This window comes from Zeus faber (genome assembly GCF_960531495.2).
Source record: "Zeus faber genome assembly, chromosome: 4".
Classification (NCBI taxonomy): Eukaryota; Metazoa; Chordata; class Actinopteri; order Zeiformes; family Zeidae; genus Zeus; species Zeus faber.
In genome coordinates this window covers 18602964-18621760 of record NC_137191.1, presented here as the reverse complement: position 1 = coordinate 18621760, position 18797 = coordinate 18602964, and the positions used below count along the sequence as shown (strand labels likewise).

At 46.9% G+C, this 18797-nt stretch overlaps 1 protein-coding gene across 1 annotated transcript in view; it reads left to right on the top strand.

Annotated features, from left to right (window-relative positions):
* Window positions 1-18797, top strand: part of sh3gl2a (SH3 domain containing GRB2 like 2a, endophilin A1) — a gene marked incomplete at both ends in the record, with an annotated part of 39529 nt that continues 20732 nt past the window's right edge. The window contains one exon of the mRNA XM_079998819.1: window positions 1-45. Within this exon, the coding sequence (XP_079854945.1) occupies window positions 1-45 (45 nt within the window). The remainder of the gene's footprint in view (window positions 46-18797) is intronic.

Here is an 18797-nt window from a genome sequence, read left to right as displayed (position 1 = left end):
ATGTCTGTAGCAGGGCTGAAGAAGCAGTTCCACAAAGCCACCCAGGTAAGAGGACTCCACGGTGTGCGACCCAAACCGGGGCTGCACGACGCGGTGTCGTGCGGCGCGGAGGCGACGCGGCGGTAGATGTGGTGTGTGGCCGTTTAGATGTGTGCTTGAAACCCAAGCGGCCACGATATAACTGTGCATTCGTAAATAGGGATCCATGCCCAACAACAAAAAAAAAAAGAGCCCCAGTGCTGCTGGATGTGGAGCGTCGCAGTGATGCGCCACGAATGATTTATTTGCCCTGGAGTTCGACATTTCTGCGTTGCCCTCACGCTTCCCCGCCAGTAAACGCGGTAGATCCGCGTTACCCGCGCGTGTGTCGGTGCGATGCGATCGACGACACAGCGAACGCACCGCGACGTGCGGGTTCCGGCGTGGGAACGCGATGTGGCGGCGGGGACCGTCGGATCCCCGCGTACCCTTCAGATGACATTCTGCACCGGGCTAATGGCGACCCCTGCGTTCTCGCAGCGCTTTTTCTCTTTTTTTTTGGACGCGCTTCTTCCCTCGGCACTTGGGCGACTGTGGCGCCGATGCGTGCGTTATGTCGTCGCGGAGTGGCGGACAGGCCACTCCGCGGCAGCAGTTGCGCGCCGTGACCTCGCCGCCCTCTAAACGCGCGCCCAGGGCCGAGCAACCTGCTCCCCCCCCCCCTGAGCGACGCGATGATCTTCTACCTCGTCGACACTGACCAATGCGTAACCTATTCTGCTCGTATGCACCGTGTGACGTCAGTATCATGGACCCCCCCCCCTCCCCCTCCATTTGATAACATTAGGCCACAGAGCCCCATTTGAGAAGATTCTGGGACCCCAATCTGAGAATGGGTTTATTGTTGGATACGATTTAGTCCAAACGTCCATACCTCTCTGTGCTATAGTGAGGGAGATGACCGTGAAACTAGGAGCAAAACAGTCATTGTTGTACATTGTCTGTACATGGTGCTGAGGTCCTGTGAATGTGGTCCCCAGACCCCACGTTTAGATTCACCGCTCTCGATTGTTGACTTTGATAGTGAAGGGAATGAAATTGAATGTAGAATTTGATCACCTAAGCCAACAGCCCTCAGCAATTGTTTTCAGCCTACCTTGAGAAAAAAAAAAAAAAAAAAAAAAGTCCAACCAAAAGTAAAGGACAGCATCCTTTAATTGAATGAACCAGTTCATTGAATTGGCTCATTCAATGAATCCGTGCAGGAGTGAATCTATAAATCTTTAATTCCGTGGGCTCCGACACTAAATGTAAACTCCTTTACATTACATAACACCCCTATACAGTGTTGTTTTGAGGTACCTGGCAGCAGATGCGGTGTGTGCCCTCTGCAGTAGACGGACTTCAAGGCCTGAATAGCGTTCAGGCGCTCTGTCCTCGAGCGGAGAAGTTTGTTCAGATTGCAGAGCGACGCTCAACCATTCCTATGCTTTTATAGACACGTCGTGTAACAGGCAACCAGCCTCTGGCCTCAGAAACCGGGAAGCCTCGAGTTTGACAGAGTCGGACACAGCTACTTGGGCGCAATGTACATCTCAGTTTGAGTCTCTCTTTCTCTGTCTCCATTCTCTCTGTATCTCACTCGGACTGCAGTTTGCATCGCAAACTCTCTGCTGTCATGCTGTCGGCGTGGCACTCTTGATAAGCCTTGTGCTTGCACACCGGATGTCAACAATTGTGATTACGTGCAAGTCGAGTCCTACTCTGTAACCCGTATAGAATTTGTTTTTTAGAAAGTGTCGAGTGTAAGCGTTAGCCCAATGTGCTCGTGTGAGGAAATGCGAAATCGATTATTTATTATCTGATCTATTTGATTATTTATTATATTTATTTTTCACCATAGAATGATCACCTTCGGTGCTAAAAGCAAAACCAGGAAGTCTGCTCATTTGGAGGTAAATGAGAGCGCAGAGCCCTGTGTACAGATTGTTCAATTGCATGTGATGAGTATATTGTCACCTTCCCAGGGAGGACGAGGCAGTTGGCCCTGCGGGAGGCCATAACTCCCCCGAAGATGTTTCCTGGCAGACTCGGATGCACCTGTGTGTGTGTTTGCTTTGTGTTTTATGTGTGTGGACTTATAAACAAGGGACTGTGTATTCCTTGAGATGTGCTCAAGTGGGCGTCTGCATGTATACATTATTGGGCTGTCCGATATATGGTTATAATATTGATATTGTGATATGAGACTAGATATAGTCTGGGATTTCCTTTATCATGAGATAGGTACTTCTTTGTCTTTAAGCAGCATTACAGTAAAATAATGCACATTTCGGAAATTGTTCTAGCTGTCCTACTCAATGCCTCTTACCTTTAGCACAATAGTCATCCCCAAAATATCATGAAGTAATCAATTTGTTAGTTATTTTTAAAAAAAAGGTATTGGTCCAAAATATCCTAATATACAGTTCAGAGCTGTTCTCAAAATGTCCAAATGCGCTTTGAATGTGCGTCCCGTTTGGTTCCAGGCTGAGAAATGAACCAGAAGTGTCAATCTGCGGCCCTTGTTCCCCGCTCTTTGTTCCCCTCTCGGCCCCCGTGCCCTCCTCCCTGGGCTCCGAGGGGCAGAAGGATTCCCATAACCCTCTGTTCTCGTGCCACAGTCCATTAATCCAGATAGGATCAGACCCCAAGTCCCAGGCTCTCATGAGCCTACCCAGCAATCTGTCTTGGCAGCCATGTCTTCAGCCTCCCCAACCTCCCACCCCACAGACCACCACCCCCTCACATGCACAAGGACAGGGTGATGAAGGGATGCAATGGATACTTAAAGAAAATGTGCTGGAAAGGTCCCGTAGTGACCACTACACTACACAGCATGCTTTGTAGTTAGAACCATAAAAGACTTGCGTTTTTCTAATGCATTTTAGGAGGTCCTAAATTAAATAAACCGTTTATATCCCATCCTATGTTTTACAAAGTTCCCCAACTTGTCATAATACCAAACCATAGCATCTCAGCAAATTGAATGAGCAAAATTATAGGTTGCACTTGATAATGTCCAAAGTTTCCACAATGCGCACCCCTAAAAATGAAGTCATGCAATCTATTTTAAATCTATAAAAAATATTCCCACCAACAATTCACTGTGCATGTCAGTCTCCTTATGGGTCTGATTGTACAGCATCGTGATGAAAGGATTTTTTTTCACTCCCTTGTATAGAGAATCAGCCCTTTCTTATGAGCAGAGCAGAACTCCGCAGGGAAAAATGGCTCATAACAAGCAGTATGGTGGGAGCATCACCAAGGAGATTTATGAGACTCATACAGTCACACACACTCACAGCCTCGTTCTCACCCTCTCACTGTGTAATCTATTTCACCCACAATCACAACTTTCTCCATGGCATATCCCTGTGATGCATTTCTCCCTTATGTAAGCTCATTTGGGCTCAGGTAGACGCGTTACTACTGCCATTTTGAAGGGACGGCGAACACGGGGCATGAAGGGCGAGTCCACTGGAAATGACTATGGAAGCAATTAGCCATTCTCCATGCTGCATGCATAAAATGTCTTTTTGCATCACCTTCAGCCAAAAGGATTTCTTCACAGAAACAATGGCACTGCCACTATTTTTAGAGGTGCCATTATGTCATCAGTCCTCTTTGCCCTTAGCAAGAACTTTGAGTCAAATGAGTCATGTTGGAGCAGATGCTGTCTCCATTCCTGACGTGTTCCCCATTCAGACACGTGTACATTGGTGTGCATGATGTTATGTATGTAGGTATGGAAAATATGTTGATATGATATTGATTGATATAATATTGTGATATGAGAATAGATAGTCTGGGATTTCTGTTTATCGTATTATCACAATATATTGCTATTTTTTAGAGCTTATAGAGCTTATTGTGCGTAATCACCAGGTGTCGTGACATTTCACTGTATATATGTATGACCGTATGTATATGTGTGTGACAAATAACCTCTTGAATCTTGAATCTTGAAATGTTGCCTGCTTGGTCGTTAAATCCGCATGACTAATGATTGATTCTCAAATATTTCTTTTGAGTAAAAATCTTATGAAAGCACCAAAAGTCAACTGCAAGATACTGTATTCATGAAAAATATTGTGATATTTGATTCGATCAGTGTGGCCCAGCACTAATGGTATGTGTTGCTGTGCTATCAACAATCTAGTAAAGCTCTACCTTGATATGTAATATAATGGGGATCAAGGTATTTTAAATTGTTCAAGCTAAGCACTACTTTCCCAATGCAATGCCACAGATTTAATAAAAAGCAGTTCCCAGCACTGTGGCTGGTGGACCATGTGGTAAGCAAAGGTTGTGCAGGTTGAGCCACGGTGAGGAACAGGGTGAAGTTGTCCTTTGAGACTGGGCTTGGACAGTTTTCCCAGATGAAACGGTTGGTCTTTGCTCAATGTCACAGTTCTTCCCACATAGCCATTTTAGGAATCGAAGGAGCCATTTCAATTGCTCAATCTCCAAATATCTAGCAGGAGAGGACTTCACTTTTTTTTACCAGACACTTCTTCCACTTCATTGAATGGTGTAATAAATGATTTAAGTATCTCGTGAGCTGCGATTGTATTGTGAGTGCGTGCGTGCATGTGTGTGTGCATCTGTTAGCACACGTCTGAACTGCAGGTTAATAAATTAATTTGTCGGAGCCAATTGACTCCACTGTAGTGTTGTTTCAATCACTCAGAGGTCACGCTCCATGTGTTTTACAATCTGCGCTGCAACCGCAATTAATGGACAATTGTGCGAATGCGAGGTACTTGAACTATTGCACTTGAATCATTTATTAATACGGCACCAAGTCTTTCAGAAAGGAGCAAACATGAAACTAGGGAGTCATTTTTCAAATTGAGGTGTCCTCCAAATGAATAAATGAACACCCACTAGGCTGGCAAAATAATCCACGCTACCTTCAATCATGTTGTCAAGGATTTGAGCTGAACGTCATGGACCACATGACGTTATACACAGAGCCTGATCATCCCAAGGGGGAACTTCCCCTTTCAAACCTGTGCTTTAAAGTATCTCTCCCTGGGATTGTCCGGTACGTCCATGCAGGGGGGAAGGAGCACCCTCACTATCAGACCCTCACTTATAAGCATTTGATTTGGTTCATGTAGATAGATGCATGAACCCCTTTGAGCACAGAATGTGACTGACCGTGTGTTGGAGCCACGTTAACAACAACAACCGTTGCCGTTTTTAACACCCGCACAAACTTTGGCTTCTTGTGATAAGGAGGTGAAAAGGGTCAGCGTAACAAATTATACTGATCTATACATTTTCAATGTTGACAATGGCTGTGTTGTGTTTTTCCATACACTAACATCATAATCTCACATGTGACGCCTCAACATGCAGCTTAGGGGTAAATTCATACAACAAATGTGTCTGATGAACAAGCTTTGAGATCAGTTCACTGCCCCAGTTTCCCACAATGCTTAAAGGCAATTATTCGACTGACAGAACCCCGTAATTGCTCTTAATTCTTTTTTAATTTAGATTAGATTCAACTTCATTGTCATTGCACAAAGTACAAAGACTGAGACAACAATGTAGTTTAGCACCTAACCAGAAGTGCAAAAGAAGCAGTAAAGTGCAGCGCACGTATAAAATATAGGTACAGTGGTACTTTGACTTACGAGTTTAATTCGTTCCGTGAGAGCTCGTAATTCAATCTGCTCGTATAGCAAATCAATTTTTCCCATCAAAATTAATTGAAATGCCATTAATCTGTTCCAGCCCCCCAAACAACACCCCAATTTTTTTTGTTAAGTGTTTTTATATAAGAAAAATGTATTTATAAATAACAAATATTGTATAAAAACATAATAAAACATAATAAAAGAGAATGTGTAGATCATTTTTGCCTTCTCGCAGATGATGCCCTCCGTCACGCTATCTCCTGCGAGCTGCTTCTCCATCAACCACACCAACAGCAGATTCTCCATCTTTTCTTGGACAGCGGTCCGCAGCTCAGACATTATTTTAACGCCCTTGGCTGGCGTTATACCCTTTATCGTCTCCTTCTGCTTCAGTATGGTACATATCGTAGAAGTACTACGCTGGTACTGCCTCGCCAGTTCCATCACATGCACACCTCGCTCATGTTTTTCTATTATTTTGCGCTTTAAGTCGATGGACATCATCCGCTTCTTCTTCTCAGTACTTACTTTTTTCGGACCCATGGTTCGAAAAAAAAAAAATTGGCCAAATAACTGCACAAAAAGCACAAATCGCGAGCACAAAACACAAAAGTGATGCTTCCACGCTCAGGTAACCACGTGAAGTGAAGGAGTGAAGACGCGGGATGGTGGCCACATTCCCTCGCCATGCCCAGCAGCGGCGGCACCTGAAGCTCGCTCCTCCTAACTCTCATTTTTGCTCGCAAATCAATACAAGAAAGTGCAGTTGAGGGTGAAGAGGGAGTAGAGGAGAGGACTCAGTACACAGCCCTGTGGGACGCCGGTGTTCAGGGTTAGGGTTGAGGAGGTGAGGTCACCTAATCTAACATGCTGGGGTCTGTTGGTTAAGGAGTCCAGTATCCAGTTGGAGAGGGAGGGGTCGATGTTGAGGTCACCTAGTTTGGCGACCAGTCTGGAGGGGATGACGTTGTGGAATGTTGAGCTGAAGTCAATGAACGGCACTCTCACGCAGGTGTTGTCGTCGTTGTCCGGGTGGGAGAGGGCGGAGTGTAGTGCCGCGGAGACGGCGTCCTCCGTGCACCTGTTCTGGCGGTAGGCAAAGTGGAGGGGGTCCAGTGTGGGAGGTCGGTGGGATTCGAGGTGAGCCATGACCAGCCTCTCGAAACACTTCATGGTTGGTGGAGGGTGGGTGCAACAGGGCGGAAGTCATTAAGGCGAGCTGCAGAGCTGTTTTTTGGTACCGGCACGATGACGGCGGATTTGAAGCACGCGGGGACAGCTGCTTGGGCCAGTGACAGGCTGAAGATGTCGGTCAGGACCTCAGTCAGCGCAGGCCCTGAGCACACGTCCAGGGACACCACCAGGGCCAGCAGCCTCACGTTCCCTGACCTTGCTCAGTGCGGCACGTACCTCGGTGGGCGAGAGTGCGAGGGGATGGGGGTCCGCGCGGAGCCCAGCCGCGACGGCCGCCTCCTGGTTCTCCCTGGTCGAAGCGAGCGTAGAAGTTGTCGAGCTCGTCGGGGAGGGAGGTGTCGCTGGTTGGGTTGGGGTGGTGTCTGTGGGTTTGTAGGTTTGTAGTCCGTGATGGCCTGGATGCCAAACGTGCTCCTGTCGGTGTTTTGGCACCGGCGCCGTAGGACAGTCTGCCCGTTCTGGCCATACTTTAACTGTTCTGACCGAGGGGGTCTCACACGTAGGATGAGTGGTGTGTATTTGGGGAGTAGGAACAGTGGGAGGTGTGTCAGACTGTCCCAGGTGGGGGAGGGGAATGGCTTTGTAAGCTACAGCCATGATTGTGTAAACATGGTCGAGGGTTCTGTCCCCTCTAGTAGGGCAGGAGACATGTCGGTGGAATTTGGGGAGTACAGTCTTCAGGTTGGAGTGGTTAAAATCACCTGCAACGATAAAGGCTGCCTCCGGTGTGTAGCCTCTTGTTTAATAATGGCAGCATGTAGTTCTTACATTGCCAGCTTAGCATTAGCATCCGCGGGGGGGGACGTAGGCTGCAGTCATGACAACAAACGTAAGCTGTCTGGGCAGATAGAAAGGTCTACACTTCACCGTGAGCTATTCAAGTCACTCCCGATGCTGCCATTGTCCGGGCACCAAGCTTTGTTGGTATAAACGCACAGCCCCCGCTCCACTGGTCTTACCGGAGTCATCAGCTGTTCCGTCCGCCCTGACGACGTCGCGCCCCCTCGGTGGCGCTTTTGGGGACGCCGCTGATAAGCCACGTTTCCGTGGGGGTGGGGGGGGGGAACGTGACGTCGCAATCCATAATCCTTTTATGAGTGGTGACCCGCAGACGCCGTTCAACCATTTTGTTCATCAGAGATCGTACAGTGGCGAGGAAAATGCTTGGTAGAGATAGCCCATGAGGAGTTAGCCTGAGCCTAGCCCTGAGCCCGCCTCTCTTCCCTCGCCTTTGTTTACACTCTCGACACCGCCTGCGTCCTCTTCTGGCCGGCGGAGCCGGATTGGTAGCATCCGGTGGCCGGTGATCTCAGTTTGGAGCCGGAGACAAGATGATCTAAACGGAGTCCTTCAAAGTCCAGAAGCTCTTGACGGGTGTACGATAGTTTTTTCTGAACAAACTTAAAACGAGTAGGTATACAACCGCTAACTTGTAGAACCTGGAGAGACGCTGAGCCTCGCGTTGTGAACGCGCCGCCATCTTTGATTTACATGAAGGTCCTTAACGTATTAATCTGCTATACAGGTACTCCTCACTTAACGAGCTAACTGTTTAACGACCAGCTCTCCGTCCAGTCGGTATTGTGCGCTGCGTACAATACTGCGACTTGCGCGCTGCGTCTCAGCGTCACGCATCACCCTTTATATACTAAATACACTATATATACTATATACACTTATACACTATATATACTATATATACTATACACAGTATATACACTTATACACTTATACACTATATATACTATATACACTATATATACTATATACACTTATACACTATATATACCATAAACACTTATACACTATATATACTATATAAACATTATATTTACTATACACACTATATACACTTGTACACTACATATACTATATACACTTATACACTATATATACTAGATACACTATATATACTAGATACACTTTATACTCTTATACACTATATATACTATATACACTATACTATATACACTTACACACTATATATACTATATACACTATATACATTTATATACTATATACACTGTACATACTATATACACCCTTTATACTACACTATATACATCTCATCTCATCACCGTTCTCAGTGTCGTTCCTGCAGTCGGTCAATATTCACTACTCTCGCGTTCGCAATCTCCAAGACTACATATTTCCTCTATAAAGTTGTACTTTGTTGTGCACCCCATAGCACAAGATGTCGGCGAAAAGGAAGAGCGCGGCTTCACCCGGAGGAAGCGCCAAGAAACAAAGGAAGACTATCGATCTTGAGATGAAAATGAAGATCATAAACGACCACGAGGCCGGTAAGAAAGTCAAAGCCATCGCATGTGACCTGGAGCTGGCGCATTCCACCATTTCCACCATCTTGAAGGATAAAGACAGGGTGAAGGAGGCGGCCAAAGCCTCGACGGGATTTCAAGCCGTCATCACGAGGCGGCGGAAAGGCCTCATCCACGAGATGGAGAAATTGCTGGCGATCTGGTTCGACGACCAGATACAAAAGACCATGCCGATGAGCCTTTCGATAATTCAAGGCAAGGCGCGCGGCATCTTCGAGGCCTTGAAGGCGCGCGAGGGCGAAGAGTCGACGGAGACGTTCACGGCCAGCCACGGGTGGTTCCAACGGTTCTGCCTGAGGTTCAACCTGCACAACCGTAGCGTCGGCAGCGAGGCGGCGAGCGCGGACCTGGAAGCGGCGGGAAAATTCGTCGACCAGTTTGACGGAATCGTCGAGGGAGGCGGCTACCGTCCGGAGCAGATCTTCAACGTGGGCGAAACCGGACTCTTTTGGAAGAGGATGCCCGAGAAGTCCTACATACACAAAGAAGCCAAGACGGCGCCCGGCTTCAAGGCGTTCAAAGACCGGGTCCCGCTGTTGTTGGGAGGAAACGCCGCCGGGTTCAAGCTGAAGCCTTTCCTCGTCCATCGCTCCGAGAACCCGCGGGCGTTGAAGCGGGTTAGTAAGCACACGCTGCCCGTTCACTACCGTGCAAACAGCAAGGCGTGGATGACGCACGCTTTGTTTGAGGATTGGTTCATCACCTGCTTCATACCCTCGGTCAAGCAGTATTGTCTGGAAAAGGGCGTTCCCTTTAAAATTATCCTCCTGCTTGACAACGCCCCGGGCCGCCCCCAGCATCTTGATGATCTCCACCCAGATGTGAAGGTGGTGTATCTGCCTAAAAACACCACCGCTATCCTCCAGCCGATGGACCAGGGGGCTATAGCCACGTTCAAAGCCTACTATTTGCACACAACTTTTTCCAAAGCTGTAGCGGCCACAGAGAGCGGCGAAGTCACCCTTCGTGACTTTTGGAAATCGTTCAACATTTTACACTGCATTAAGAACATCGAGTCGGCTTGGGAGGGAGTGACGGAGAAGTGGATGCGGGGCATATGGAGGAAATGCCTCAAAGGTTTCGCGGGCGATTGCGAAGGGTGCGACAAAGACGAGCACGTCGACGCCATCAATAAAAAGATTGTGCAACTCGCCAACGTGCTTAATTTAGATGTTGAAGTGGAAGACATCGAGGAATTAGTGGAGTATGTCGAGGGAGAGCTAACTAACGAAGATTTAATAGAGCTGGAAGCGCAGCGGCACCTGGAAGAGGAGGAGGAGGAAGAAGGAGAAGAAGAGGAGAGAATGGAAGAAGTACAAAAGAAGTTCACTGTGAAGGGGTTGGCCGCTGTGTTCTCCAAAGTCAACGCAGCCTTGTTAGAGCTGGAGGGCATGGACCCCAATGTGGAACGGTTCACCAAAGTGGAACGGCAAATGAACGAGCTTTTGCGATGCTATCGTGAAATTTATGAGGCGAAAAAGAACATCTCAAAGCAGACCGCGCCGACGGGATTCTTCTCGAAAGCCACACCCGGGACCCCCGCCCCCGCCCCCGCCCCTGCAGCTCCCCTTTCCTCGCCGTCATCTCTCGTACCCGGGCCCTCTACAGCTCCTGATAACCCGCGATGACGCTGATGACCCCTGAACTGAAGGATTCGACGACTAGAATGTGCATCTGAATGTCTTTTTTTTTTTTTTTTTTTTATAACTTTCACTTTTTTGGTAATTTAATTTAATTATTATAGTTTTCGCTGATTTGTATTTTTATTGTCTGTAATATGGAACGGTTACGCAAATTTAAACAAAGTTATCAAGATGGACTTTTTTTTTCTTTATTTGGAATACATAAAAACGATGACCTGTATTTACAGTATGCACAGATGTAGTTTAGAGCTGATTTCCCCTGTTCTGTTTATTACAGCAAAGTATACAGTACACTGCTGTATAAACATTTGCCACAAAAATGTTAGAAATGGTGCAAAGGACACATTAAAACAATATCTAAAGATGGTTGACACAAACCCGCCACCGGTACCAGTACAGTATGCTTGAAATATGGGTAAGGGGGCGGCTCCCTCGGAACTCGGTCGTTAAGTAGGAGTACCTGTATTCTACCTTTTACGAGACTGAAGACAAGATGAGATGACTTGAGATTGTCACTCGCTGTTCATACACTTCCCCTGTAAAGAGGGCCGATAACGGGGGAAATGTCTGAATCTGCCAGAGGGATGTGGAGGTGGACGAGGGGACGGGCTTTTCCCTCGGGGCGTTGTTTTGCGTTCGCTCCAACGTCACCGGTGGATGGTGTCGTCCGCGTTCTCTCGCTCGAGTGACCCCGACGTTTGGACGGGGTTCCATTTCTTCAGTGACACGGAACTGATCCTTTTACAAAACATGGAGGGAGGTCGACACATATGAAGTATGTGGCTTTGAAGTAAAACCCCCGAGCAGACATGGAGACATTTGGAAAGAAGTAATAAGCGTAGCATCCTGTGAGATGTTCAGCACTGTCCGTAATCCATCAGCACTCTGAGAAAAATGATCAATATACAACAGTTATCGGTTATTGACGGCACAGAGGATCGGTGGATTAAAGGACACCTCCAGCCAGTTCCACCTCCTGCTTTCGCCCGAAAATGATAGCGTTTGTATTCGAACGTCACGCATTGGCATTACCACGCATAACACCGTGGCGGCTGACGGGCAAGGACGCAGATTCTCACCAACGCCAGACTACAAGCGTCAACAATGGAGAGTGCAAGAGAAACACGATAGCAACCGCGACGGTCGTGTGGTGTTGGGGTTTTTGTCTCCCCCACCCTCCTCTGATTGCTGATTTGTCATCAGAAGGCTGTGGTCGCTCAGAATGCGAAGGGTGTGAAGGAAAGGGTTAGGGTGACTAATCATTTGATGCTCATTGCTTAATACCTTGAGTGCTTGGAACTTTTTCCTGCTAAATCGTCTGTGGAAAGCCGTGGAAAAACACTGTAAGCAAGCGATGTGTTGATTGATTGTGTCTGGCATGGGAGATTCATGCGGGTGACTGTCCGGATTGAGATTTGTGTTTTACCTGTATGGAAGTATACAAAGTGAAAGTACGAGGGTGCACCGGGGTCTTTGGGCCCCCGGCCGACGCCCACAGGACTTCGGGGCAGCAGATTGCGAGCGGGTGACTCATCCAGCGTGGCTCCCCGCTCGGCTCACTGCAGTGCAGTGCAAAACAGATCCAGCTGAGAGATAACAGATGGGAGTTGGGGGATGGGGAGAGGGGCGACGGAGCAAAGAAAGAGAAGAGGGAGAGAATGGCAGATAGAGAGAGAGTCGGAAAAGAGGGGGGGGGGTGGAGGTAAGAAGCGCTCCCTGGCAGGTACAGCGATGGAGACAGAGTGAAAGCAGGGGAGAAAGACAAATTGCGGGACAATTTTGGAAGCCGACTCGTCGGACACTATTTTGCAAAAAATGTCATGTTTTTTTTCGTTTTTTTTAACAGTAGTAAAGAAAAAATCCAGATAAATTAAAGCTATGACACCTTTTAATTCCACGAGACTCGCATTGTTTTCTGCACCACTGTATTTTTTATTTTTAGACCTTTACGCAACCTACCTTTTTTCGGTATACGCAGACTACGTAGACCCTTAATTGGTTGGGGTTATGGGCGTCTCATCTGTGTCACCGTGCTGTGGTTTGTTGTGCTGTCCTTGGGTCGGTCCAGTTCAGCCTCCCCGTCCTGGTCTGAGCATCCTGCACTGCACCACAAGTCCACCGGGACAGAACCTGCCTGCAGACACTCACCAGCCTCACATTTACCTCGATGGACTGTGTTTTTTTTTTTCTCTCTCTCCAGCCATTGGTCTATAAGGTATAAAACACTCTCGTTGCCCCTTTGCTGTCTTTTTTTATTTTTTATTTTTTTCCTAAGGAATGCGTTTCAGTCGCGAATCCAGAAGTTGAGCAGCGGGCCTCGCTCACGGCGTGGAAGCGGTCCTGGGAGGGCTGTTCCTGCGCTTGCAGTAAATGGCATTCGACGCACCTGCGAGAATTCCAAACAACCTTGCTCCGGTTCCCGCCCCGCGCCTTCGAAGCCGAGCCGTTACTCCGGCCAATCACTACAAACCCATTTAGCCGCTTGACTTTAAGCATGGCAGACAGCGTACGCGCGCTCCGCAATGAAACCACGTAGGGCGAAAGACATATTTCACCTCGACGGCATTAGCACGAGGAAATGTCAAGTCTGGTCCGTGCGATGAGAGCCGGGATCTGGTTAGGAGCCCTTAACCCAATAAAAAGATCAGAACGGGAGCAGGAGATACCAGTGTAGACAGAAAAAAACGGTTGCCATGCAGTCGTAGAATACGTAAAAAATAAAACGTCGTTCGCTTTCTCATTCTGGTTAACGACTACACAGCGCTTGGCCCATTTCTGTTTTCAACCGCGACTGCATTGTGTTTGCGACGGCCGGTGAGGAAGACTCCTCGTTGAGTCGGTGCCTTAAATTTCTTGGTTTGAGGGAAGGGGCGTCGGCTGAGCGGGAAATAGGTTAGTCAGAACCCGCTGGCGCAGGAACAGAACACTTGGTTTGGATAACTGGGCGGTCGAGCCTGCGCCCCCCCCTCTGTTTTGGACGGGGTCAGCCTCTCGAGGGTCCGGGAGGAGTGTCTTTTCTCCCCCTCTCTCTCTCTCTCTCTCTCTCTCTCTCTCTCTCTCTCTCTCTCTGTGCCTCCTCCCCTTAGTCTCTCCATACTTCTCGCTCGTTCTCGTTCTTTCTTCCTCGTTGCGTCAGTATTCAGGCCACGGCTGATGTTTTATTCAGGGATTGTATATTACACATTCTGGGCATCGCCCACTGCGGGAGCGACGATCCAGGCTGGAGACTGGAAGGAGGGAAGAATCCAGACCGGTGATTAAGCGCGAGGTAGAACCGCCGCCCAAGCCGCCTCAGTGAGATTCCCACTTTCCCCTTAAAACTATTATTTAAAATGTTCACAACGACATATATAGCGTCAAATAAATGAAGAGGAATAAATGAAAATGAATGAACTTCAACTTCCTGTGTGTGAATGAAGCTATGGTGTATACAGTACGTACTGTATCTAACAAGCTAGATACTTTAGATGCCGACATGATACTATCTATACATGGATATACCTTCATATCGTGATTTGACTGTAGAAAGACAAAGCACACACTGCTGTAAAACCTTGTGGTTACAGCTTCCTTTTGCTCGATACAGGACACCTACATTGGCCATTTGTCTTGTATTTTATCCGCCCGCTGCATTTATGCCTTATTTATGGCCTCCGCTCGCAAGCGTGGAAATGATGGAGGTCAATGCATCGTGTGATTTGCGACTGTGAAAGTGTTCACTCCCCCCGGGGGACCCCGTGAGGTCACTTCCTGTGATCTACGGCGCCTCTCGTCGCGGTCAGGAGTCGTCATCTGAACGGAGGTCGTGAACCCAATCCCGTTAAAGTACAATATAAAATTGATAGACAGGGACTTAACAGACAGGAACAGATTTTTCTTTATTTTCTTGTTAGTTTTGTATTTATTTATTTATTTGTTTGTTTGTTTATTTATTTATTTTTAGGGGGGGCGGGATAATGCACAATTTCAAAGGAATTGCCCCGGAGTCAGCTTCGAGCTTAATTGGCATCTGTAGTCCAGGAAGTGCAAACAAGACACACAGTCACAATACATGTGATGCAATATCGAGTCAAATTTATGACTTTCTAGATAAAATGAGTGAAATAAGATGCACTTTATTGGCGACATATTTGTGATGACACATCTCTTAATTTGACTTAGAAAAAGAACATTTCTGACTCTCTTTTGGGAGGTGTGGAATTCCAGAAGGCTGAATGTCATCAAACGTTGACTTTCTTGACTGTTGGTGTTGGTCAGACGTGCTTTAAGCAGAGGATGTGCAAGGTCATGCATAGACGTCAATTTCAACGGAATAAGACATTTTCAAGGTTTCCTCAGACTGTTACTGTAATTTGATTCCCTTGGTTTAATGTTTGATCATTCATGTTAATTAAAGGTAAGGTAGATGCAGAGGGACGACACAACGGCAAAAACAAATACCGATCCCGGACATTGAATAGAAGAAGAAGGGGAGAGCACAGAAGACGGACGTGGAAGGAAGGAGAGGGGAGATGATCCTAGAAGGAAGTGGACGGAGCAACGGAGGAACTGAGAGGAGGGTGGAGGCGGCTTTCCTGTCGTCCAGCCGCACCGCATCACCCCGTCTTGACGGCCCAACGTCTAATTTGGCTGCCACGAGATATTAAGGAGCGGGGGAAACAAGCGGTGATCCCTGCCAGAGAGCCGTGCCTCCGGCGTCACCGTGCGCGTACGTGCCCGCAGATGCCGCTTTCATGTCTCTTGTGTGTTTGCGTGGCCGTTCTATGTATAGGTACATGTGGGGGAGAAACATCGATTGGGCTAATAAGGTCTTTCAGTGACTCATTCGGTGACTCAGAGCCAGCAGCTGGAATCACCGGTTTCGCCGGGTTTTACGGCTACATCTTGCGTGGAAGGTGCTTTTATGCATGCATGCGCTTGTGTGTTTGGACGCATGCGAAACACCAAATCCCATTTAATTTCTACGCTATAAAGGCACCGGCCCACTCTCCCAGACGCACACTGCCCACCCACCAGCCCCGCAGAGCCGGGAGATTATACGCAGATTAATCCGAGCACAGTGACTCCAAATCATACCCGAGCCGTTTGTGCGTGCGTGCGTGCGTGCGTGCGTAACTCCGACTCGGCAGTAATCTGGGGAACGTACCGCATGTTCCGGTGCTGGGAGCCCGCCCGACATGTGCCTTGTGACGCCATCATGGGATGAATTTCCTTCCTTAAAGCTCCGTTCTGTCTCGACCGGTAACAAGGGTTACAACTTACGCGGTTCCTTCCTCCCGTGCAGCAAGTCACTGTCGTCCACTTCAGGAAGAGAGAAAGGGGAAGGGTGATTCAGGGAATCTTAAAGCAAGAAGGGATCTTGAGAAGAGCCGAGAAACAGCCCAGTTTTTTGAGGAGGGGGGTTTTTTACGCAGGACGAGAAATCAATTGAGGAGAAGCACACAACGAGAGATCAAGGATTGCGGCAACTATCCGAGTACAAACACAAAATGATCTTGAGGCGTTTGTTCAGATCGCCCCAAATATGAGAAGAAATGAGAATGAAAATCGTAGCGTTATCAAATCAGGTCACGCCCAAAGTCTGCACCGTTTCCACTGATTACGTGCTCTGAATTCCTGGATATCTTAATTCAAACTCCTCATGCTCCGAGTTAATGTTTTCCCATGAACAGATATGTCCTTTCATTAATTCACTGCGAGAGAAGCCATCACAGTAAAGCTCTTAAGCTGTAAATTACCACCTTTAGCTCCACTGGCTTTGATGTAAAGCAGCACTTTAACGTTCCCTCACACTATCGCTGTCTTAATACGAGGAAGGCTTTTAGGTAAATGTGTTGGGAGTGAGCCGAGGCGGGGTTTCATATGGGAGCCTGGTTGAAAGCGGTTGGCTGTTTAATTTAGGAGAATACAGATGCTTTTAAATCACTGAAAAGAGGTTTATCTCCGATACATTGATTCGATTGCCTTAAATAATGCAGTAACAGACTACAAGCTGCACCTTGGTACAGAGGTTCTACCAAACACAAAGTCCTCCTTATGATGGTCTGGACTGAGAAGGACGACCACAAAACCTGTACGGATAGATAGACAGACAGACAGACAGACAGACAGACAGACAGACAGACAGATGGATAGATAGATACACAGACAGACAGATAGATACCACATTTAGCCATGGATATAAATTGTGGTAAATGTATGTACAAAAAGTAAAAATAGGAAAACGTTTCCAATACAGTATACAATAAACCTAAAAATGAACATCGATTTTGGAAAAAAAAATGGCATTATACAATCAATCCAAAATTGAACAAAAAAAAAAATGCAACATACAATAATCCTAAAAATAAACTAAAATTTTGGAAAAAGAAAAAGTCAATACACAATAAACTTAAAATTCACAAATAGATAAACAATTGACAATATACAATCGACCTAAAAAATACCAACAGACAGCAAACCCCTATACCAAGCACTGACATTATAATAAAAGTAGGAAATGGATTCACATTCTGACAATGTACTGTGGATAAAGATTCCGTGACAGAAATGTTTGACGAGCATTAAATATTTGGCGTGAAATCAAATCCAACACGGAAGCTCTAGCTCTGCCGTTCTCCTCCAGCCCTGACCTGCTGGATCCACGGAAACCCCGATCCAACCGGACCGCTCTGGGATAACACACAGTCCATATTTAATAAACACGTGATGCAAGTCATCAGAGAGATTTCATTTTTTTATGAACAATTGATGTTTTCGCTTTTTGGTTTGTTAGTCTGTCGGTGGGATAATCGGACGACAGCGGGAAAGCATATCTGATGGACCTGTCCGGGCCTAGGAGGATGAGGAATGTGTTTTTGCCGCGATATTGATTCGGGTGTTTGGTCCAATCTCCATTATTCTGCCGCCGCTGACGCTCCATTGCCTCCTCTAAGTTAGACGCCGGGCGAAATCAAAGTCATTCATCTCTTCCCGGTGATTCAGTCGACTTCTGGTGCGAGCGAGACTTGTTTTGCTACGGCCTTCTATCGAATTACAAGAAAAGCTGTGTCTGGGGCTGTTGAATGATCAGCGTGTCGGTCGCTGTGGGACTCAGAGCAGACCGTTGGTTCCCAATGTTAGGAGTGTCGCAGCATATCCAATGTGAATTTGGTGAATTTCCATCAGTTGGTCACTGTCAATCTGAATTTCTAGGATCCAGTGTTCGCCGTCAATACGTGGCTCCTCTGCAAAATGGCAGCCATGCGTCGTCACAAGTTTTATTCTATTCTACGCCGTCATGATGAGGCGTTTTGGTCTGGTTGCAGCATTTGCCTTTCACAGATATTTATATTCACACTCCCTCGCTGTCCTCTCTTGCCGCTCTTTTGTCCTCCATCTGTTCCACTGTTATCCTTGCGCTCATTTGGCTTCCACGGCCAAAGGAGCCGTCGCAGTCTTTGCGTCTCTTACTCTCTTACTATAAGTAAGAGATAATGGGAGAAAGAGTGATACGAAGGGGTTATTTCGCAATAAAGACCGGCTGGCTGCACATTATTCCGCTTATTACACAGCTACTTACAAAATAATAGAATATTGATTTGAAATGATTTTATAACCAGTATGCCAAGTTTCGGAGTTTCCACCAAGAACAATAGTTCCACACCAATGTAGCTGACACTGAAACAAAGCTATTTACTGTTTAACAATGTGAAATTAGACACATCCGCTATCGCCCAATCAGAATCCAGTATTCCACGGAGCTGCGTCACTTTAATAAAAAATTTAAAAAGCCATTTTAATTAAGTTTGCTTACTTTTACATTCAGAGAATTTGAAAAAAAAAAAGAGGATTGTGACAACCCAGAGCTGCACTCGGAGTGAATTTGACACGTTTGTCAGGAGCGTTGTGATGGAGATCAGATCAGTGTGATTGTGTCGAATGAATTGACATTGTTTTTTTGTTTTTCTTTT